The sequence below is a fragment of the Chelonoidis abingdonii genome, chromosome 17, assembly GCF_003597395.2.
Source record: "Chelonoidis abingdonii isolate Lonesome George chromosome 17, CheloAbing_2.0, whole genome shotgun sequence".
NCBI classification, from domain to species: domain Eukaryota; kingdom Metazoa; phylum Chordata; order Testudines; family Testudinidae; genus Chelonoidis; species Chelonoidis abingdonii.
In genome coordinates, this window is record NC_133785.1 from 39659224 (window position 1) to 39684477 (window position 25254).

The 25254-nt window shown below is 39.1% G+C and overlaps 1 protein-coding gene across 5 annotated transcripts in view; it reads left to right on the plus strand.

The window, feature by feature from the left end:
* The window catches only part of CFAP20DC (CFAP20 domain containing), a 219341-nt gene that overhangs the window by 123526 nt on the left and 70561 nt on the right, over positions 1 to 25254 (plus strand). For 2 of the 5 annotated variants that reach the window (XM_032781822.2, XM_032781824.2), the window contains 3 exons: positions 4237 to 4376; positions 5996 to 6176; positions 19127 to 19458. In XM_032781822.2, the coding sequence (XP_032637713.1) occupies positions 4237 to 4376; positions 5996 to 6176; positions 19127 to 19458 (653 nt within the window). Of the gene's footprint in view, positions 1 to 4236; positions 4377 to 5995; positions 6177 to 19126; positions 19459 to 20263; positions 23742 to 25254 lie in introns of those variants that run through there. The other 3 variants (XM_075073395.1, XM_032781825.2, XM_075073396.1) reach the window with 3 other exon arrangements.

A 25254-nucleotide genomic window follows, 5' to 3' on the forward strand; every position in this document is an offset into this window, starting at 1 on the left:
AAAACCGGCCCCAGGACAGACCCTTGGGGCACACCGCTTGATACCGGCTGCCAACTAGACATGGAGCCGTTGATCACTACCTGTTGAGCCTGACGATCTGGCCAGCTTTCTATCCACCTTATAGTCCATTCATCCAGTCCATGCTTTTGTAACTGGCTGCCAAGAATACTGTGGGAGACCGTATCAAAAGCTTTGCTCAAGTCAAGATATATCACTTCCACTGCTTTCCTCATATCTGCAGAGCCAGTTATCTCATCATAGAAGGCAATCAGGTTGGTCAGGCATGACTTGTCCTTGATAAATCCATGTTGACTGTTCCTGATCACCTTCCTCTCCTCCAAGTGCTTCAAAATGGATTCCTTGAAGACCTGCTCCATGATTTTTCCAGAGACTGAGGTGAGGCTGACTGCCCTGTAGTTCCCTGGATTCTCCTCCTTCCCTTTTTTAAAGATGGGCACTATATTGGCCAGGTCCAGAGTTCCTCAAGAAGCCTCTCTATTGCATGGCACAAAGGTAAGACTCGTGGCATAAAGAGAGAATTCCTCTTCCACATTGGTAGTAGACAAAGGAGCATGCTGAGACAGGGACCAATAGGTCAAGAGGAATGCCCAACGTGCAGCGGCAGTCATTTCTGTAACAGTCCCTTGAGCCTGCTTCACAGTGAGCTGCCAGGAACTACAAGAGCTCAGACAAGCTGATAGGCTGTACCCTGATGCCAGCCAAGCCTGCTTCCACCCTTCTCTTATGGCTTCACTGCCCACAACAGTTATCAGGCGTAGGGGGTTCAGCCACTCTTGTTTCACAGGTGAGACCATCTGCTCTGGAGCAGCTGGAGTGGTCTCATGGAGTTTAGGTTTCCTGCCTAGGGTGAAGCTGCTGTAACAGTAATGCTTGAAGCAGGAGCAAACTCTTGCAGCTGAATGCTGCAGCATTTCAACTCTACTCTACTTTCTGGCTGTCCCCTGCAGGATAGCAGTTCAGGGCAGACCTTTTGGGGAATTTCCTGACCCCACCCCTACTTGAGACTTATATCTGAAATTAGAAGCAAAAGGGTCAAATAGGATGTGCACATCTGGAATCCTTCAGTGTTCAAGCTACTTTTAGTACCCAGGTGTATTCGGTACCCAGTTTCACAGCTTGTTCTGAAGAAGTTGCCACCTTTCCTGGCACTTGAACCAAACACAAGTCTGTGCTGTGGATGCATGCTCTTGATAATGTGGGAGAAGGGATGTTTCTAAAATTCCCTTTTAAAACTGACTCTCTTTTATTTTAACCAAAGCTTATACTGTTTTCCTTACTCACAAAGCTCTTTTGTCACCTGCACTTATTTTGTCTCTAGTGTCAGATGCTTTTGCAAATTCTTAACCTTTTCTTTGTGCTGAATCAACTCTCAGCCAGTGAGGGTTCAATCCTACACTATGGAAGTTAATGGAAGTTTTTTATTGTAATCAGAGCAGGATTGGATCCTTAATTGTTTTACTTGTTTAAACTGTTTTTTAACATCTTTTCATATGCAAGTATATTTATTTGCAAATCAAAGTAATAGTCAAAAACAAATAATATTTGTAGGGTTTTTTTTTCCCTCAGAAATAGACAAGCCAAAGTTCTGGTAAAAAGTTTCATTCTAATTTTATTGTTAGATAGCAGAGAAAAGCCTGGAGTGTGACCTCTCCATGACAATAGATGAAAAATCAGCACTTTTTGTTAGGCTAAAATAATGAAAATGGTGTATCTAGAGAGAAAAATGAATGTTTATTTAAAAAAGGACAATTAGACAGTGAGCCCTTAGGTTTTCCTATCTAACTACAAAGGAATATAGCCTTTGGCAAAGTAGTAAACTAATTAATGGTAACATCCCTGACCTACACAAAGTTTTGGTTTTCGCTAACTAGAGAAAATTAAATTCCTTGAGCTGCAGGTTTAATCTAATCTTTGTTTTTAACCTTGTACTATGACTATAATGTGAGATCTCCCAGACACTCCTTTCAGAGTTCAGAAATCAGGCTTTCCTACAAATGGAAGTTTAATAAGTTTAAGCTTCACTTTAATTAGAAACTTTTTCTTTTTATCCCCTAAACTTTGTTTTGTTTTACTAATCAACTATTTTGGATCATATCTTCTTTTAACTACACATATTTGTGCATTGTGGCAGATGTGTTGATGTAGGCAATTAATTGCAGTCAATTAATATGAATATAAACAGAGAATTTTCATGTTAATCAGCTTTTATAATTGGTGCATGGGCAAAAGGCATCCCAAAGTAGTCAGCAAATTAAAAAAATTGACAGTAAACTGAACGGGTCATCCAAGCTATTGAGATGGCAGCGGCTAATAGCACTGAACAAGGCACTCATGGCCTACAGGGACTTCTTTTGTTACGTGTCATACTAGTGAATGATGCTAGTGACTGGTAAATATGTGGACTTGTTGAAATTTCCTAGCTGAAAATGAAAGTCAAACTGATTTGAATTCAAATTTAACCAGTTCCACCATTATAAAAATTATATAAGAGACTCTCAAAAATATGCTTTGGCATTACTTCATTGTTTTACAGAAATATCGCAACTCTAAACAGAAAATTAGATGTTAACTTAGTCTATGTTAAAAGAGAAGAGGGCGAGGGGAGATTGATTTGTTTCTTTTCCTTAAAACTTTTTCTTTCTGAACAGCAATATTTTGTTGCCATGACATCCTAGATCTTTATCCACTCCTGAAGTGGTGATCCAATGAAATACGAATCATTGGGGAATCTTTTTTTAAAGCATCTTACCGACAATTGTTCTCTGAAGATGAGCTATATTCCACTGCATAACCCTTATCCATCTTTCTCCTCACAACATTTTCAACAAAAATTTCCATCTACCCTTTGGCTTGGTTTGGTTTGGTTTTTGACCAGCTATGAAGCTGGTTGACATTTTTCAGTTTTTGAAAAATTATTTATACAATTTCAGACAGAATTATTGTCACTAATAGTGTCTGCATGTACAGTTACGCCAGACAAATAATAACACAAGACAGAATTGGTAAATGGGTCCAAGTTACCACATTCTGGGGCACCAGGAAGTTCTTCTACCTTCCATCGCTGTCTCTGATCCCTTGGCCTGGTTATTCAGTCCCGTTCTTCAGTTTCTGGTCTAGCGTTTCTCCAGTTTGGATCCACATTCACGTAGGTCTTTTATAATTCTCTGTATTACAGATTGTGATCTTTATCCAATAGGCTTTTAGCACATCAACCATTTTGATTTTACATAACCCAGACATTACACATATGCAAGCTTCAGTTATCCAAATTCTGTATTTTTCCGACTGGTTTTGCAGTTTCTCGGTCATGTTTTTGTGTCACCTTGCCCCCTGGGTCTGCCAGAAAAAAAAAGCGGGGGGGGAGTTATTTATCATTACATGATATATCTTCTTTCTTATCTCCTCCAACACAACATGTGACCTTTATTCTGTCACCAATAACATTTTAAGCAGATTAGAAATTCTGTGTAAAGGATGAATTGACAAAACCACACTTATGCCAGCAAGGACTTGGCGTCAGCATTGCCTCATCTGTACTCATTCACGCCACATAATTACAAATAATTAAAAATATAGCTATCAAAGCTCTTAATCTTACCATTAGCTATTCATTTTCTATTTCAGTGGTATAAGTCAGTATATGTGTATTATCCTTTCTGCTCTTCATTATTACAAAGAGGAGGAGGAGTTATGGAAAACATGATGATACTTTATTGTCAGCATTTCTTATCTTCTTTAAACATGGCTATTTCTCTCAAAGTCCAGGGTTTTGCTATTGAGTTGCTTTTAATGATCCCTCAACACTCTCCAGTGATTTTAGTTCCTGCAGGAAAACCTGTACTCCCACTTGGAGCCAGAATACATCCCTAGCCCATAAAAGTACATGAATCATTTATAACAATGATATAATATTCTTTGACTATTCCATGTGTTTATATTATCTGTTGCACTGGGCACACTGTCAAATGGAAAAGAAAGAGGATAGATTTATATTTTGTCAGCAGTAATATATATACCTGTTGTGGTGTGAGAAAGATACATAATTATTTCTTGGAAGTATGATTTTTTTCCTATATGATTTATGAATAGAAAAGCAAGAATGAAGAAATAAAAATTTGCTATTATGTCAAATACTGTGATATATCATGCTTATAAATATGTTCCGTCTAAAGCATCATGTTTGAAAAGGTGCCTTTTTTTTTTTTTTTTTTTAAGTAGACCAGTTAATTAACAGAGGACAAGGCAGTACACACAACAGTAAAAATCAAGATGTGTCTCACATTGCATTTGGATCCAAAGTCCTTGGACCGCCTCCACCTTTTGGCAGAAGAGTCAACACCAGGGTATCTGGAGAGGTAGGAAGAGGGGTTAAACTATCACAAAACCAGTACCACCTATCTGAAAGGAACAATTGCAGTTATTATCTCTTGAGAGCCAAACTCCAGATTATGTTTGTCTCTGATGGAAGAACAAAGGTTTTGCAAAAAGGTTTTCTTCAGAATTAATTTATTTTCTCTTGAGAATATTTTTCTCATAACATTTATTTTTAAAGTGCTAAATTTTTATGTTTTTGTAAGTAAAAGTAGGAATGAAGTTCGACAAAAGCAAGATTTTTCCATGTGTTTTAAGTGGAATCTGAGGGCCATCATGCAAGCAGCAAACTCTGCATTCACATATGTAGTGAGTGGGTGATTCATTGTGATAACGAATAGTGTTTGGGCTACAGAAAAAGAGCGAGAATAATTCTATAGCTTGGTGGTAGAGCATTGACCTAGCAGATAGGAGACCAAATTTCAACTCCCTAGTCCAATAATTATTTAATTATTTATACACAGCAGAACACCTTCAACTGGAGAAATTGAGAGAAACCAGCTCCTCCAGAGAAGGAGCAATGGTTCTTGAGAAGGGAAAGGGAGGAAAAATTGGGGTTCTTAGTCTGCTTAATAAATTGTAAAGTGCCTTAATTTGTTCCATATCAAAATCTGAAGTGTTAAAACGATGAATGATCTATATGTAGCAGACCCACATAAAAATATTAAATGCATTCTAATGTGTCATCTATGCTACTATAACCACAAAAGCTATCCCCAGCCTTTACATAACAGTAGCCTCCTATTTGTAGCTTTTCACAACAGAGAATCCTCTGGTAGAGGTCGCACCAGTAATGTCATCTGATTCTTTTTATAATTTCACCCATATCCTGATGCACATCTGTGCTTCTCACCAACAATGTCCCATAAGATGCAGTAAACATCTCCCTGTCCCTAGGGTATATGTCCCAACAACTCAGGACAGAACTTCTATGCAGAGGGAACCTGCTACAGTGTCAAATGCATTGTAAGAGAAACTCCTTATAAACCTCAGTGACTGTCATAATAAATATGTGATGTTGTTATAGGCTTGTAATGTCAGCTTTGTATGGATAAGGAATGGAATCAACTTGAGCATGGGCTTAATTTTAAATTAATTCTGGCATGGCACATCTCCATCTTCCTTTGCCTCCACTTCTTCCCCTCTCCTGTTAATTTTTTTGCCTCCCTTTCCCAACACACAGTTCTCTCTCTTATTTTTAGAGTGCTTACACCTTTGCTGAAAAAGTATCTAATGGTTACTTTTGGCACCGTCTGTCGTTGACCCAGATGCAAGCACCATAGAGATCTCAAATTTTTTGAGACACTAATTTTGCTCAGCTGTATCCTAAAATGCATTTTACACTTAGGCAAAACTTGGTGGAACTCAGGATTTTTAATATGTCAGGCATTGGGTTTACCATGATTAAGTAGCCCTAAGCAAGGAAGAGGTGACATGGGTACCTAGATTTTTTCTTCCTGCAAAGTTAATGTAAAAAATACAATAAGCCAAGGAAAATCTATCGTGAAAAATAAACTTTATCTAAAATCTGTTTTTAGTTTAGTTTAGAGAGCTAATTTTAAAGCTTTTACATTACCTTTCATTCAGATTTTTTTTCTTAAAGATAACAAAGTCCTTGGGTAGCCGAAGTAGCAGATCATGCCAACAACTGACATTAGAAAAAGGAAGCGAGTCAATGCGAGATACCAAGAGATCTGGACTGTGTCTTTCATCGTTCTATAAGGCTTTTGATCAAGGAGACAAAGAAAATATTCACCAAACAAATCAGATTACAAGTCAAAATGGTAGGAAACTAATGTGAACAATATGTGAAGACTGATCTATAGCAATAATATCTAATAGCTTGTTTAAAGCCATACTTTCCAACTGCAAAAAACTTTCACATTTCACTTAAATGTGAGTCTCTTAGTCTTTTGATTTTCATGTTTTTGTCAAGCTTGTTAATTATTAAAGACACTTGTCAAATACGAAGGCAAACAATGGTTTGTTGTCTTCATATCTGATCCTATCACGAATGAAATCCTAATGCTGATGGTGATAGTATAGGCAGAGCTGGTGGTGTTAAGGATGCCTGACACTTTCCATTATAAGCCCTATTCTTTTCAGTTGCATATAACTTTGCCAGACTTTAATCACCTCAGCTAAAAATTTCCAGGCTTGCTTCAGGCTGAATTATTTTTGAAAGTCAGTGAAGATAGTTCTGAAATCTCTGAAAATGAAACTAGGGGAAACTAGGATGTTTTACCAATGTTAAAAATGTTTCTACCATCTATATGAAGAGTTGTAACAGCTCCATGCTTTGGAATAAGTATGTGAGATTTGGCAAATGGATACCTGTGGGGGCAGCAAGATGCCTTTTGCTGTCCTCAGGAAAATTCAACCCTATTTGGCCAAATTATAAGAGGCTGGCTGGTAAAAATCTCCAAACATCCCATCTGCTGTGAGCCTCCTCCCAGCTCCAATGAGTGCCCTATATGACTCTAGATAGCACACAAGCAAAGCATCAGCTGCAACATACTCTCTGATCAAGAAGGTAGTATGCTGTGCTGAGATCCAGGAGACCATGAATACTAGCCTAAGCTCTTCCACTAAATTGCCAATAATTATGTTCACTTCACAGCCCTGATTACTGAGCAATGCTTCAGACCTTCTCTCATAGAGAAAAGCAAGTATAATTACACACACACACACTGTAGGTGGGGTAACTGAGCATTTACACAAGGTGCTCTCTAGATCTACAATCACGTCTCTAATACGGCAAACCCAAATCTCATCCCCTTACACTACTTTTCAGAAGGAATGTACCAGATCTGTGTGTTTGGCTGTGCTTCTTGTAACCACTAGATAACACTTCCTTCCAGAACAAGGAATAGAACCCAGAATCATGACTTTCTGCATTCTTCTGCTATCTAGCAACTAGTTAAGTAAACTGCTGGAAAAGGGTGTGTGGTGTATCCGTCTAATGGCTTTTCCACAGAACACAGCATCCTACTTCTGCTAATAGTTACTCCTTTAGCTGCATACTATTTGTGCAAAAGTATCCTGCTTCATTCAGTGTATTGCGGAGGGACAGTGAATGAGGCAGAGGTTTGCAGGAAGAGAGAGAATGTTATTTTGTGTTTAAGTCATCAGATTGAGATTCAGAAAAGCTTGGTTCTATTCCTGACTGTTCCTCAGACATCCTAGGTGATTCTGGGCAAGAGTAATGCAAGTTATTGGGCTCAAGGCAGGGGTAACTGGATGAAATTTTTTGGCCTATGATGAACAGGATGTCAGAACAGTTGATTTAATGGTCGCTTCTGACCTTAAACTGTCTGACTGTATGATGTATGTGCAAGGGGGATGAATAAAGATTTCACAACCATCTTTAATTCCGGCATTTTCTAATCCAGTGCTTGACCTTGCAATCTTATTGTTCTCTTAACAAAGTTCTTTTAGATGTAATTGTATTCATTTCTTTGGCAAGAAATCCAGCAGGAGAGTCTGTGTTGTGAGGGAGTATAATGTTGTTAAATCACAAATATCAAAAAGTAAGAAATAGATACAGGACTAGCTAAGGGCTTGTCTGCACAGTAAATTATTGCTCAGCAATCCAGGATATGAATCTATAGGGCACTGCTTGCTGTGCTATGTGGACCCTGCAACATCACCCTGAGAACCATCAGCAGACAAGAATGGACGGAGAAGATTATGTTTTAAAAACACTGGCAAAAAAAGACCTGAGATAATCAATGTTATGGCACTAATTTTATGTTATTTTACATCTCTGTTCTGTCCAGGGTAAGAAATTCTCTCTCTGTGTTGTAAATTTCAAAGGATTCTGAACCAATTCACATGAAATATAAATGTGTGTGCTGCAGGGATTATGGAAATCAAACACTGTGCAACAGAATTGCTTTAGAGCATTGATAAATATTTTCAGGATTAAACAAAGTGTACCAGACCGATGCATAAATAAAAAACCTCCATGCTTTCGTGATTAAAGAGAAGGAACTAAAAATAAATTATTTTCTAAACCCTTATTCAATTTAACACCAAAGAACCCAATCATTAAGAAAGTTGGAACTTTTACTCATCCTAGATAATAGTTTCTGGTTTTAATGCTTATGGTGCCTGCATAGACCCTGTTTCATTTTTCAAAGCTGAGTGGTTAATACATATTATACTACTTACTTGTTAACAAAGAGTCAGGCTTCTCATTATGTCTCCTGTTGTCTTCCTTTCCCTGCCAAAAACCTTTTCATACACTTTCATACTTCTCTTGCAGCGTCTAGACGAGCATGTTATTGTGACAAAAAAAATTACCTTACAGATACCTAACCCCAGATCCTAACCCCTCAAACATACTCAGACTGAGACAAGGGGAAAATCATCAGTAACTCAGTCTAATATATCTGTATTTTGTTTGATGCTCAGGGTGTTCTCAAGGAATTGGCTGTTCCCCCACTGAGACAATAGTACTGAAACATAATTTCCATTATGGTTTCAGTTGTTGTTTGCTTGAAACACCCCTTAAAAGATGATCCTTCTGAAGAATGTCAAATGAATCTCTGTTTACCTGGATTGTGAGCAATCTGGGTCATGAATTGTCTTTTTGTCATTTATTTGTTTAGTACCTAACACAATAGGGCCATAAGTGGCACTGTAGTATAAGTATTAATGCTTGTTATGCTACCCAGATGTAAAGGAGGTAGAAGTGGCTCAACAGAGAGAGAATCTAGGGCAGAGGTGGGCAAACTACAGCCCGCACCTCCTGCCTGACCCCTGAGCTCCTGTCCCAGAAGATTAGCCCCTGGCCTTTCCCCTGCTGTTCCCCCTCCCCCGTAGCTTCAGCTCACCCCACCGCTGGCGCAGTGCTCTGGGCAGCGGGGCTGTGAGCTCCTGGGGCAGCACAGCTACAGAGCCAGGGCCTGACCCAGTGCTCAGTGCTGCCCGGTGGCATGGCTGGCTCCAGCCGGGCGCTTGTCCTGGTGCTCTGGGCAGTGCAGCTCTAGCGCTGCCAGCCACTGGTGCTCCAGGCAGTGTGGTAAGGGGGCAGGGAGCAGGAGAGGTGGATAGATGGCAGGGGAGTTTGGGGTGGTGGTCAGGGGATGGGAGTGTGGATAGGGGTCGGGGCGGTCAGAGGGCAGGGAACAGGGGGGTTAATGGTGGGCAAGGGGTGCTGGGGGGCTGAGGCAGGAAGGAGAGGGATTGGATTTTGGGTGGGGGGTGCAGTCAGCGGACAGGGTTCAGGCAGTCAGGGGAACAGGGAGAAAGGGGTGGTGTGATGGGGCAGGGGTTGAAGGCTGTTCAGGGAATGAGGGGGTTGGAATGCGGGCAAGGAGTCCCGGGTGGGGGACTCAGGTCGAGTAACAGGAGGAGATGGGGCGGGGCATGCATGGCTGTTTGGGGAGACACAGACTCCCCTAACCTGCCCTCCATACAATTTCCAAAACCCAATGTGGCCCTCAGGCCAAAAAGTTTTCCCACCCTGATCTAGGGAGCGGGGCTGAGCCGTCCAAAGGCAGGAACTGTAGGAGCAGCCAGCCTGGGGAGAGGGCTTGAGATGCATTTTATTTTATTGTTAATTTATGTGTTAATAAAACGGTGCCAGAAAGTGAGGTAAATTTGGATTCTGCATCGTGTGGACTGTATTTGAAAGCAGGCCTGAAAAGGCACCGAATCGGCCAGTAACTTCTGTTCTCTAAGATAGCATGTCTAGCAATCCCAGCCTATCCTCATATCTTGGCTGATGCTTTCAGCACAGCTAGCCCAGTTCACAAACGGTGGGTTTTTTTTCTATATATGAAGAAGTTTTAATGTACATAGTTGCCTTTATCGTACAGCCCAATCTATTTGAAAGAGATGCCAGCAGGTAGCCCTTTTGATAAGGGGAGGGGCCTTCTGCTGGACTCTGCTCTGACCTGCCTTCAAAGACTGCAGGTGGGACGGCCCACCCACCATGAGGGACTGTCTGACAGGCAATCTGTAGGAAGAACCATAAACAGAGAAGGAGTCCACGCATCTCATTTGAAAGAAAAAATATCCAATAATGAATGTAGAGCCTCATCATTTTAAATAAAACATCACTGCTTCACACATACAACCTCAGAAAGGAAATTTTGTCTAGTTACTTAAAAACACTGTACAGAAACTACATGCAAAAGAAAGAGAAATGCACCTATATTACTGGTATCAAATCAAACACAATCACCTCCACCCATCTCTGACCAAAGTACTCTCTTTTAATATTTACATTTTAAAAACAAACAGTTTTTAAAAAATGAGCTAAAGAAAAAAAATGACTCTTAAAAATATTACTATATTCTCATCAAGGCACAAGACATTATAGGAACGAAAATAAAACCAACAGTTAAGCTCTCTGTGCTTTCCTATAAAAGAGTGAACAGTGTAGAAACACTAAACCTCAAATTGCTGCAGCAGTCACTTAACCAAACAGGTTAGAGTTTCCAGAGTGTTTGCTTTTATTAACCAACCTGTCACAATACTCATCTGCTTGATTTTTTGCCTTTTTCTTCCTGTTCATGAAAGATGCTTTTTAAATATTTTAAATGAAATCCTCTTTTGGTAGGAAATAAATTTCCAACTGCAGTTACCAACCTGCAAATAGATCATTAAAAAGGGTAAGATCCTGTTGCCACTCAAGTCATGGGAAGTTTTGCCACTGACTTCCGTAGGAAAAACTGGGATCAAGCCCATACTGAAAAGGCTGCCTGAAGAAAAACATATTTTACATTTTTCGGTTCTCCGTATGAAGAAAATGTGTTTTACGTTGCCCTACACAGAATGAAGGTTAACATTTTAAATATCACCAGTGTTTTTTCATTTGTGATTGTCTCCTATTAAAGGATCCCTAATATTACCTTGTGGTGTTGCCATCGCTGTTTATAATGGAAATTCTTCAGATTTGTAGCAGAGACCAGATAAACATATCTTCCCTTGCAGGTGTGTAGTACTTTTACAAAGGTAAATTGTTTTTGAGCAAGGGAAGCAATAAAATGAATGAATATTGTTTATAGTTTGTCAGTCTTATTTATACAATGTTGAAACCTTCATTAAAATGTTAGGTTGCAATTAGAAGCTCTAGCATAAATCTGACTGTGTAGAGAAACTAATTAGATGTTTAGGTGATCATTCTTGCATTTATCTTGTTTGCTGCAATATTGTGATTACACAGTAATTTACATATTTTCCTAAGACGATATACCAAATTATTCATTACAATTGATATGGAAATACTTGAGGTAAAAAGAGATGCGAGTATAATTAGTGGTTGAGAGATAAAAGGATTTGGTTTGGTCTAGAACACCCCATCTCTTTCACTTGTAGACAATTAAAGATTCTGCATTAGCCACAGGTCTCACAAGTTGTTGAACTACATAACCAGTGTAAAATGTCATTCTACAGTCTTCTATATTTTCATGTTTTTGCACTGCATATTACCCTAGATATCAGTAATATAGTAAATAAGCTAAAATATTTGCAGTTTGTTTGTGCTTAACTTATTACTAAATTGAGTGCACTTAATGAACATCTCTGGAGAGCACCATTTGGCTTAATGAACATCTCTGGAGAGCACCATTTGGCTTCGAGATTCTTAGCAAACAACGGTAGTCTAGTGAAAGCAAAGATTAGAAAAGTAAGGTTAAATGACCCTCTAGATACACATGATCTTTTACAATAGTCCTTTACACTTCTGCTTTGCCTTTTGATTGGGATTTCAAACACTCAAGTTCGTATTACATCCACTGCACTGAGTAAATGAAATACAGAGAAGTTGCCAAATAATGTGTCAGGTGGATGGATTTTAATCATGAAACCTTGATTTAAACTGGAAACCCTGATTTAAATCATCAGTTTTAATATTGCTTTGCCTTTCTACTTTTTAATTATTTTCCTAAAGAAAAGCTGATTCTTGTTGGTTGATAACTATTAAAATATGCTGATTTGCAGCTAAATATAGCCTTTACACTAAATGTTGTGCTTCTTTTTGCTAACCAGGAGGATGGACTATAGCCCAGGTTTTTAAAGCTAATGAGGCATTGCTGCACTCACTATTGAATATCTAACAGTTTTAGGAGCCCAAATATCATTTTAAAAAGCTAGTTAGGCATTTAGGAGCCTAAATTCCCTTAGCAGTCAATAGTATTTAGGCTCTTAAGTGCCTAAATCACTTCTGAAAATGAGATTTAGGCTCCTTGATGAGATAGGTATTGCAGCACTGAGCATAGCAACACCTAATACCTTTTGAAATTTGCTCCTATATCTATATTCATTTATTTAAGCTACTGTATAACTTAACTTACATTGATTCTGATTCTTAATAGTCACATTTTTATTTGTTACAAATGGTGAATGATGCATTTTTTTATTTACTAGATTATTAATTTTTTACTTGTAATTTGGGTCAGGACTTGCTTGGATGGAAATTAAAATACTCAACAAGCATTCTAAGATTTTTTTTATTAGTTAAATAAAACTACATTTAAAGTGCTGTATAAAAAGTAACCTTTTTTCATATGGCTGATGTAAATGTAGAGCAACAATTACAATTTTACATTTAGATGGTTAAGACACATAATTACATCTATGTGTTGATGTGATACCTCCTCCATATTTGTGAATTGGGCATTGAGTTATTAAATGTTCCATGGTCTATTCTGGGTAACCTCAGTCGCACACTGGAGAGTCTTTACTTTTCCATTTGTATAGCAAGTATCCATATCTGCCAGGGTTTGTGTGGATACGGTTTACGGTGGCCCATGAGCTTTGTGGGAGATTGAAATCAGGGATCTTCTGTGTTGGGTCTTTCACAAGGCTTCATTTATGACTTCTTGTGAACTGTGTTCAGCTTTCTAAGCTTCATCAGGTTTGAAGTTGCATTGTTGAAGGTTAAATGCGTGCATCCAAAAGGGCTTACGTGACTTCAGGCAGTGGTGAGGGACATTGTTAAGGTCCTGGTGGATGGGAAGACATTAATTTTCCAAGATCCTCTGGAATTCCTGTAGAGTTGCAGCATTGCAGTGAATGCATGGGACAGCAATGTGTGACAGCACTGGAAGACCAGTTTGTTGGGGTCACTTTTAGGGTTCCAGTGATATACCGCATTGCCATGGTTAGTTGGACATCATCAAGTCAAGTATGGCTACTTCTGCTCCATACCTGTGTTCAGTACGCAGCTACAAAGTACACAAGGGCTATCGCTGATGTCTGTAACACTGATGTTGATGCTCTCCAGCTTGTGCTTTCCGGTTTCTGGACTAGGTCGACCTTGTCTTCATCTTGACAGCTGCCTTCTTGAGATGGTCGTGGAAAGTTAGCTTCTCTGCCAGATAGGTCGGAGTAGGGTCATATCGCACAATGTTGCCACAGATGGTTACTTTCAGGGCATATAGTGTTCTTGTTTTTCAGATGGAATGCAGTGACTGTTGTTTTGTGAGGATTTGGCATGAGCCTCCATTTCTGGAAATATTCCTCCATAGTGTTTAGGTCCTTGTTCAAGGTGGACACGATGTCACTGAAGGTGGCTGCTTGGATTGCCGGGGCAAGATCATCCACATATGCAAATTTGCACGACTTCATTGGAGGCATGTCGCTCGTGTAAACATTGAAAAGCATTGGCGTGAGATGGCAGCCTTCACACGGCCAACTCTGTTAAGTAAGAAATCATGACTAATACCATCAACCTGTTGTTCAAACATTGATCAACAATTTCCTGGTCTTCAGAGCAATAACTCAAACCACCATAATGGCCATCTTCAGGGCCACATAACATGCCAGATAGGTTCTGCAACAAGGATCCTCCAACTTAACATTTCCTGGGTGAAGTGCGAGTATATTGCAAATGCACTGAAGACGCATGACATCAACATTCTTACATTCCAAGAAACCCACGTCTCCAGTGATCAACAGGCTAGCTGCTACCGTATCCATCCATTATCAAAATATATTTTGCATTTAAAACTGTGATTTGTTAAACAAAGGAAATATTATCTGTAGATAGGAATTGAACTGACTGTTTCTGATCAACATGTCCTTTAAGATTTTAGAAGTTGTAGATTTTATCCTTTCAAACCTAGTTTTTATTCATAGATTCAGCTGAACTAGTTGAATAAACTGACAAGAAGAAAATATTCTCTCTGCATTTTCAGAAGAGGCCACTGCTGTCACAAGCTGGTTTGAGGTGCTTAGCCAGTGACTTCCACCAGTTTAGTGGGTTTGAGTTTCTTTTAAAACTTGCCAGCAAACATGTACTGCTTAATATTTTTTAAAATTAATTTAAATTATTGTAATATATTATAATAATTTTAGACCTTAACATATGTTATAGTAATTCCAAATTAATTTTAAATAAGTTTATTTAAAAAAAACTAAACCTGTATTTCATTTAAATTTTAAAAACCTGATATTTTAAAAAATCATGGAATGTGTCTAACAGAGCCAGGTATAGGACCCAGGACTGTGGCCTTTTGGGCAGTTCCCCTTCTCTAACCACTAGACAGTAGTTCTTACTGAATGTTGTCTTTTTATATTTTGATCCTTCATTTATTCAAGATGGGCTTGACTCCAGAGCCCCACTACTCACCATCTTTTCTGCTAGGAGCTTTACAAGTTCTGACTTTATAACAGATCTGTACTGCAGCTGGAAAACTGATTAATTTATCTGAAAGTTTTAATTAGCTCTGCAGCCATTTAACACATTAAAATCTCTTACACTGGGCTTCTGCCAGTGGTCTTGATGTAGTCATTAAGGAGTGAACACACAACAGCGTTGCCCTATGTCAATAAAACTTGATAGTTTCAGATACAATTTCATAAAGTATTCGTGGTGAGAACTGAGTTTTACCTTTTGAAAAATTCAGATTGCTGAATAGAGCAAAATGGCTGTGAGATCTTCCTTCAAACCTCTATGCTGTATGGAGATATATAGATATATATACACACTCAAGATAATGTTGTCTCTAGCAGAATGTTTTATTTTCTCTTCACATAAACAGTTCAGCTTGGTCAGTGCACCTATGGCTAAGGATGTAAATATTTGCCAAAACATGTAAATGATATAAAATCTCACTTCATTTATTTTACTGCATAATATAATTTTTTTTGTAAGAATGAGAGGGGTTTTTTTCCGCAGCTTGCATGCATTTGAATCACTTTTACCACAATCTTTTTGGTTGTATCATGTTGAACCATTCAGTGAGTTGAAAACTTTAATACCACAGGCCAGGAGTCTTTGTACTTTCACCACCTGGGTTCATAAAATCAGGCATGTTTTTTGTGATGATCCCAGTCCTACAAACCTTTAGGTCACATCCCATAATCCATTGTGGCTGCAAAGGATAATGGGACTGAGATCCTGGTGAAGAAAAAGGGTACTGAGTGCTGCTGGACAGTAGATGGTGCTGGGAGAAATTTGGGTAGTAGATGCTTGGGCCTGGATAGAGGGGGTGGATTCTTTGGGATGGTGGGTGCTGCTAGGTTGTTGGGGGAAGGCAGTGGAGCTTCAGTTCCTCCCCTCTGGTCACGCAGCATTCTGCTTCAGGGAAATGCCACCTGAAGATGGTAAGGAACGCATGAGCTGCGGAGTCAAGGCAAGTTGCTCCTCATCATCTTTAGGCAGAACTTCCATGAAGCAGAATAGGCCTGGGCAGGAGGTGAGGGAGAATAAGAAGCTGTAGCAGAGCAGATATGGGGAAGTTGTAGCAGTAGCAGAAGGAAGCATGGTGTCTAATTTCCTTTCCTTATTCTGTCTCCATGATTCCTAGCAGCCACCTGACGGTGATTTTGCTGCAGTCCCCTGCTCATGCAACCCGTGTCAGATCCCCAACTTCCAATTTGAGAAAAGCAGTCATAGTCACTGTGCCTAGCATGCCTGCTTGGGAGCTGATGCCGCTGATCCCGCACCCATCTATAAATCATTCTGGATATGAATTTCGACAAGTTAGCTCAAGTAGGTGAGATTGCAGCCCAGAGGTCTCCTCCCCAGGGCACAGGGACCAAGAACTGGAATTTGGGATTCCAAGATTAGTGCTAACTGCAAGAAAGATATCAGAAGTTATTTTTATTATTTTAAATGGTGGCCAGATAAGTGTTCTTTGTATCTCCTCTAAATTATCAAGTTAATTCAAAACTCATGTAAAATCACAAGCCATCAAGAAATGAAGAATTGTGATTGGTTGAAGGGGACCCCGGACACACCCTTACTAATTGATAGGCACTAGCCCACCTCCACAAAGAGAGAACTTATCCTCCATTCAGAAAGTTAGGTTGGCAGTTGCTATTAACAGTAATAGCAATAGCAAGTCTTCACTCCCCAGGAAGGGGTTAGAGTGTATTTACATGAGCTGGGAATGTTGTGCTAGAGGGCAGAGGAGAGCAAATCAGCATTCATAATAGCCTTAGAGAGTGTTGCCTTAAAGTATTTAGTTAGGGCAAGATATTTCTTGATTCCAAAAAATCACAAAATCAAATCTGGTGTTGAAAAAAAAAAGTCTCAAAATATCTTTAACTCTAGAGCATCTTGACAACAACCTCTTGTAAAAAGTTCATGTAATTTCAGTATCCTTTTGAGGGCTTTTTTAGAAAGAATGATTACTTTAAACAATATAGTTTTTAGATATATACTAAAATGTAGTGACTATCTCTGGAAACTCAGAAATGATTTGTTAGTGCAAGATGATTAGTACTATAGAAAAGTAGAAAGAAAGTTAGTGTTTTCTCTGATGGCTTCAACGTACAGCTTTGAGTAATGTCTAGCATTAATTTCCACTTGTGTGAGAGAGAAAAATGTATGCAGTGTTGTTGTAGCTCTGTTGGTCCCAGGATATTAGAGAGAAGGTGGGTAAGATAATGTCTTTTACTGGTCCAATAAAAGATATTACCTCACCCACCTTGTCTCTCTAGAGAAAAATGTGTTATCAGATAATCTTGAACTAATTTTCGGTTAGCACAGAATGAAGAACTTTTTTTCCCCAAAGACTAATACCAGGTGAACTCATAGACATGGGTCGGAGCAGAAAAGTATCATACTTTGCACAAGAGACAAAAGGACCCCCAGAGTGCTCTCACTTATTTGACATGGCTCCTGAAAGAACAGTCTAGATTTTTTAAATTTAGATCAAATGAAAGAGATAATTTGGGTAGTCATCTCACATAGATGCTACCATATCTTAGATCCCTGTTTTGTTTTGTTTTGTTTTTTGCCGTTTACAAATATGCTATTTCTACATAATTTCTAGACAGGAGACTTTTTTAGAAAATGGTACTTTAGATTACCTTGATTTATAGGCCAGCCTTTATCAACTTGATCTAAAGAGATTATTGAAAAATGTCTTGGGCTTCTGAATCTCATAGGCTATGGTTTAAAGAGACCTTAAGACAATCTGTCCTTGAACAAAGCGATTTATTGATGTACCAGGGGCAACTCATGTACAAGACAAGTAGAGAAGTAGTTGGTATTAATCCCCCAACTTCTTTGGCCAGTTTACTAGTAGAAATTACCTTTTAGAGTTAGGTTCCTACGCCACCTCACCTGGAGTCTTGTCGAGCTAGGCCCTTCTTTTGTTGATAGCCAATTTGAATAGTACTGCAAAAATCAGGGCAGGTATGGAGCAAACCAGTCAGAAGATCATTATTTCTACAAGGTTGCTATTCATTCTGGATTTCTCATCCAATTTTCTTCAGCTGCTTTAGTCCAGAAACCAAGGGTTTCCAAATAGAGCTCCTGTAGCTGCTCCACCTGTTCCCTGAGCCCGCCTGAGCGGGTAATTTGAATATGTTGTTAAATTATGGAGAGCGGCTTGAATTCCAAATTAATAGTCTAATCCTTGTTACTCTTGTTCAGCAGTGGCAGGCATGTTGCTGCTATTTAAAGGGCTACTTCGGCCTTATAGTTTTAGCACTTTATATTGAGGTTTCTATTTTTATGTTGGCGATGATAATGCTGGGTTTATGAAGCCAGTATGTTTAACCGTAATTTATCCACACTACATTACATTTAATGAAGAGAAGAGAGTGTTGCATACTTGAACAATTCTCCTTTTCTCATATGCTGCAATCCACCTTAATCAATCAGATTGACACTTTTTTCTCTACTATCCAAACAGTAAAATATATCTTAACAAGGTGAGTGTAAAAATGGGCTTTTCATGTTTACACCATTTTTCAGCTGAGCTGTAGTTTCATATTTAAATTTAAACCAGTCTTCTGGGCCTAAAACAAAGTATGGGATTTTAGTGGAGGTGGGAGTGGCGAGATAAATAACTTTTTGAACTTTCTGTGTACCACATGTGACTTTTTAGAAAATCCTATTCACAAAAAATGTCTATTTCAAAAACACCATCAATGACAAAGTACAATAAATATGCTGTAATGGAACTACATAGAATTCTTAATTGCTAGAGAGGTGTTAATTGTAATTTCAGATTTGTAAATTCCTTGCATATTATTACAACTGAAAGACTATGGCCTGCAAATTAATTGCCTGGAGCCGTGACCAGTAAAACATTTTGTTAAATTGTTAGCACACTGCAAGTTTACTAGAGAGCAGCATGACTTTTTTCATGTCTGCTATATGATCTGGTTTCCATCTTTATAAGCATAAGTGGGATAAAGGTTTTTCCCTAACATCTGTTTGCTGTATAACTTTGATATTTTGATGCTGTAGAGAGTTTATTTAAATACTATATGGTAAAATAAACATTTTAATAAACATCTAACCTTTTGTAAATTTCAGATGACTGGATATTTCCTGAAAATAGCAGTGACAGTTTTCAGATTGATTCCAATGGACAGTCAGTAACTAGACACAATACATCCTGCAGTAATTTATCCCTGCCACCGAATACTGATGTTGAAAGTGAAGGCAAGCAAACAGGCGAACACCAAATAAGCCATAAAGAGATTTTCACATTTTCGTCGAGGCCTCGATCAGCTCCTCATGGGAAGTCCCTGAATATGTCACCAGAAGGCTGCATGTCTCCTTTGGCTTTAAATGAGGACAGTGATGGGTTCTGTAGAGGAGCCCAAATGGAAGATGATTTTTATGGAAGTGACAGCAATGAAGAGGTGAGCCGCTTTATACATGCAATACTCAATAAAGCACACTTCATCCTAAAACTCTGAGGGTGAGATTCTGCCCTCAGGCTCATGGTTATACAAGGGAGTGAAGCCCTCCCCACCCCATGTCCTCTCCCATTCAGCAGCTCAGTTTGTGTCTGTGGGTGCAGGGGAGAGTTGGGAAGCTAGAGTTCTGTCCAGTTTGCAAGTTGGGCAAGGGAAGAGAATTAGAAGGATTCACCCCTCTCCATCACCCGCAACCTACAGGGCTGAGCCTAAGAGTTTAATCTAGCTCTTTATACATTTATACAAAGTATCCATAGGAATCACTTTGCTCACCATTACTTCAGAATGCAGCCAAGACAGCTCAATGGTTTAAAGGCACTCAGCAACACTGCACAGCGTTTTAGGTAAGGAAGTGGAAAAACACTTCTTACAACAAAAATTACAGGGGAAGTTTTAAGTTGGCATCATATGATTTAACTATGCTGAGATTTGACCAGAAAGCTGGGTCTGACGCTTGATTTCACTCACTGGTCACCACTTCAGTTTTACATCTCATCTGAAATGTGGTAATGCCATGTATAGTTCTGGGTTTTTATTCTGTTGCAGTGTGAAAAATTTTGAGCACTTGTATTAGTGAGAGAAAAGAAAAAAATAATCAGCTTCTAATATATTTATAAAAATGAAGCAGATTGTCATGTCAGTGAAAAGTTGCATCAAGTTGTTATGGTAACTACCTTTATTAACAGTCCAGTCTATTTCATTTTTAATTAAAGAACTGTTTCTTATCATTCTAATCTTTTTCTCACAGACTGAGAAGGAAGTACAACAGAGTTATGTGACAGCAAGACAGATGAAACTTTGCAAAAATACTGTTCCATTCCTCCTGGGAAATTATTTTACAGATGCTAACTATAACCAATAGAAAATCTCAGAGGTGGTTGGGGTTTATTTGTATATTTTGTTTTCTTTTCACCTTAGACCTGTCAGACCTCATTATTTCAAATATGGTCGCAGAATTTCAGGGTTAAACCAATTAAAGTTGAGATAATGAATCATGAACAATGAGGGGGTCTTGTCTCTACCATATGGTGTCTGTTTTGGAACTCTTTAAAATCCATAGAGATTTTCTATGTCAATTATGTTCAAGAAAAGTCAGACTGGTTACTAACTGAAGCTAGATTAAGAAGACAGTTCTAAAACACATCATTATGGTAAACTTTTCCCTGTGTTGTAAATCTTGGTATTTGATTCCTACACACTTTTATAATGTGTGTGTGCGTGTGTGTATAACACAATGAAGAGAAATTCTTCTCTTCTTAAATTTAAACCAAATTGATTGCAAGACTAATATATTCCAGTTCAAATATCTTTTCAATGTACAGAACCAGTGTTTCTGCCTACTCTTATTTAATATTTTGTACCACCATAGTGCTTAAAAAACCTCTAATCCCCTGGTTCTGCAACATTTTGTGCTCTCTCACACCTTTGACATTAATATTAGTGAAGGACACATGGCACTGCTCAGGATCAGGCTCATAGCTCTTTATGTAATGTGAAATAGACCTGAGGACATATGGCTAACAAAAGTGTAATGAAGGAAAATTTCATCTGTTTCCCATGTATCCTTGAGCTTTCAGTTCATATGCTAAAAGGCATTGTTGGCTGCGCTTGCAAAGGCCTTACACTCAACTTAATAGATAAGGTGGGTGAGGCACTTCTTTGTTTGTATGTCTGTATGTAACACATTAACTTCAAATGCCACTTCTGTAATTCAGGGAATGTTCTAGGCATCAGTGGCAGAACTCACTGATTTGGGGAAAATTGAGAAACCAAAAAGAGGGAAAATGGAGGAGAGTGGAGCCGCTGCCATCTGATTATCACATCCCCAGATAATTGCATGGGTGCTTGAAGCTATAGATCAGTGGTTCTCAACCAGGGATATGTGTACCCCTGGGAGTACACACGGGTCTTCAAGGGGGTACATCGACTCATCTAAATAGTTGTCTAGTTTTACAACAAGCTACATAAAAATCACTATCAAAGTCAGTACAAACTAAAATTTCATACAATGACTTGTAAAGACATCACATGCCTTAGAGGGATACAGTAGTCTGGAAAGTTTGAGAGCCACTGCAATACTCAAACAACTGATAGGTGGCACCAGTTAATGCTTTGTAACATAACAATGTCCTACTCGTCCTGTAGTTTAACATGTTAACACCCTGAATGTCTTATCTCCCAGGCAAATAATGGGGGGAAGAGGTAATGGGAGGTGTGCACACAACCCTTTGCATGGGGGTCACTGGTAAAAGGGAAATGGGGAGGAAGGGGGAGAATGAGGTTGCACACAGAGCCCCTGCCATGAGAGGGAGAATGGGGAACCCTGGCATGGGAGGAGGAGAAACTGTGGGGAAGTGCAGGGAGTCCCTGAAACAGAAGGGTTCAGGGAGCTTGTGGGGTGGAAGGGAAGTATGCAAGGCACCACAGTGGTGTGCAGTGAGCTTAGCCTAGAGACACTACAAAGCATTCAAGCCCTTAGTCCTATTGACTTGTGTGCAAAGTTACACCTGTAAGTGTTTGCATGATTAGGAGTTAATACTATAGGTAAAGGCTTAATTGTTAAATATTTCTGAATACTGAACAAAATTATTAGCTCGGTAAGGTGAAGGTAGGTTTCAACATTTCATGTAATCCTGCTTCATACAACATTGCTAAACTTAAAAACACCTAAAAGAGTGTGTGCTTTGGGAGAAATTATATGTGATCCAAAAGCTTGCAGCCATGCCATTGTGTTTGATCTTATCTGTTCTCACGAAATAAGCAGGATAGGAGATTCTAGGTCAATACTTAAATGGGAGCTCACTAAGGAACTCTTAGATGCTGAGAAGGTGTGGATGATGATTCAGCGTCACTCTCAGAGCCTGTACTTAACCATTAGAATCCTAGAATCATAGGATATTAGGGTTGGAAGAGACCTCAGGAGGTCATCTAGTCCAACCCCCTGCTCAAAGCAGGATCAACCCCAACTAAATCATCCCAGCCAGGGCTTGGTCAAGTCGGACCTTAAAAACCTCTAAGGATGGAGGTTCCACCACCTCCCTAGTTAATTGTCTGCTCATGCTGCTGAAGGTGCCTTTTTGTTCAACTGAGATAGAAAACAAAGGGCTGTGGTCATTTAAAATCCCATGTCATGTTCATGAGAAGGGAAGTTCTCTTTCCTAAGAAATATAGTATCATTTGGTTCCCTGAAGTAACCTTAATAGCAACTGTTCTCACTGCCCACAGAGACATACCAATAGTTATTCTTTACTTCCAAAGAGTGAGTCTATCTTAAATACAGTTAGAGAATTCTATATGCTGCAAAATGTTTCTCATTATATCATCATAATCATGTTTTCTGAGGTCTGTGGCAAATGATCAATTAGCTGACAGGTGCATGTACAGTTATTCATGATCCCTTTAGAAACTGGAGGTTATCCCTTCTTGTCAGGAACACAAGATTTTAAATATTGTATAAACTAAAAACTACTATATGCCAGTAACTACAGAGAAGGACTTTCAGTTCATTTATTATCTAATGTGAATTATATTAAATAATGTCAATATGACAGCTAGCAAAGCACTACATGTAAATGCTAAAAGATCATTTAAAATAAACAAACTTACATTACAATAACCGTTATAGTTTTTGCTTAATTTTACTACAAATTTACTAATTCAGAGTTAAGGCTTTCTTTCATGCGAAGGAAAAGTCAATGAACTAGAAAATTATTTAGCAGTTATATTTTGCTTGTATTCTTGCACTAATGTATTTTATATTACTTCTTAAGTCATCTGTATATTGATATTCTAGGTGCTCATTTAATTTTTCAAATCATTCTCTAATTTGCACTGCAAAAACAGAGTATAGAAAAATGTTTTATAGTGGGCTGTAAAGTCAAGCCTCCCACACCTGATCCTAAAATAGGACATGAGACTGCTGACTTATAGTACCCATTATATTAGCACAATCTAAGACATCCTTGCAAAATCATCATAAATATTTCTTAACCCCAGGACAGTATCTGTTCACCCTACTTTGCCATTATTATAATAACAAAATGATATTTACTCACCCAGTTAAGCTGCATTTTTGCAGACCTGCTCTAAAAATATCTTGAACCTGATATGCTGAAGATACTAGATGTTCACTGTTTTTTTATGTTTGAAAATCACATATGGTAAATTTATATCTAATTTTAAAAGTCACAGAAAAATATAAATACAAATAAAATATATTTCTTATCTGTGGGTTCAATGACTTCTAGTCTTCTCTTTTTAGGTTAGTTGTTTTGGGCGTGTCACTTTTGATTGCTTTGTACTGTGCCTGGTATTTTGATTCCTCGGTTTGTATGATTTTCTACTCACTAAAATAGATTTACTGAGTGCACCTATGATGTCAGCTAATACCATCACAACAGGATAAGTAAGCCAGCTATGATAAATTGCTTTTTCATGGAAAAAAAATCTTTTCCAGTCGTGTTTGTTTTACAGTTGGATTGTAAACCCATCGACATGTGAAGCCAATATTGGCAGATAGATGGGTATTAAGAACAGACTGCTAAAATAATTTTCTGTTTCATAGTTCTGATAGATTCTGGCTCCTGACCTCTCACCTTGATTGAAACATTTGGGTTATACCGAGCAGCAGGGGAAAACGATGCTGGAATAAGATATAGCTAAGATAGAAAGAAGAATGTTCCCCCTTTCCTAAAATTACTGGAATTAACTGATTTGAGGACCTTCACTTTGAAGCATCTTCCTGACAAAGAATGTTTCTGCTGAGGAACGTAGGTCAACCCTGTAGTGCTTTGTAAAGAATGAAGCTTCTGCACTTCTGTGCAGTCCAAATGTCTCAGGCTGGGAGAGAGGTCCATTCCAGAAAGGAAATCATCAGGTCACAGATTTTCCACTTTAAGCTCTAGGGACCAAATTCCGATCTCACATCAGAGTAAATTTGGAATCAGTGGAGCTATTCTGGCTTTATACCAGTGGAAGGAAAATCAGAATCCGGCCCCAAAAATTGTATGTTTACAGAAGGGAGTTATGTACTTGTGACTCAGGTACTGAGTATCAATGCATAAAGACTCACTAACCTACAAGTAGGGCTCTTCATTTTTGCTTTTCATCAAAATCCTCCAAAAAATTCCCAGGTTTTAAAAAATCCAGTATTTGGAGTTTTCTGATTTCTACCCACATTTTGTACCGGCTTGAACTCAACGGACCCAGCTCCTGCCTCAAAGACTCCCTATTGGATGGCACAATATGCCTGCCCCCGCCGGTTGGTGGCATCTACAGCTGTGTAGTGGAGATGCGAGATGGGCAGGATGTCTGCCAAGACTGCCAGACTGCTGCAGTGACAGGCTGCAGAGAGCAGAAGGCTGCACCCTGTGAGTACTGGCCCCCTCAGCACCCTGTCTGTCTGTCTCCCATCCTCCTTTCCCCCCCACACACTGCAACCATGAGTATCTGGCACCCATAATCCTACCACGCAGCATCTCTTCCCCTTCATGCCCTGCCATGAGTACTGGGCACCCTCTCCCACCTGCTGCAATCATGAGTACCTAGCATCCTCATTCCCCACCAGGCATCCCTTGCCTCCCACCTGCTCCTCTCCCATGATAGACCCAGTGAGTAGCTGGGCCTAGGGACATGTCACCGCCCAGAAAGTAGCCAAGGGCACAGAGCTCCTTCCACTTCAGCCACCAGACAGAGCCCCCATCCAGCCCCCTAGCTGCAAACAGGTCACTCTAATCTCCC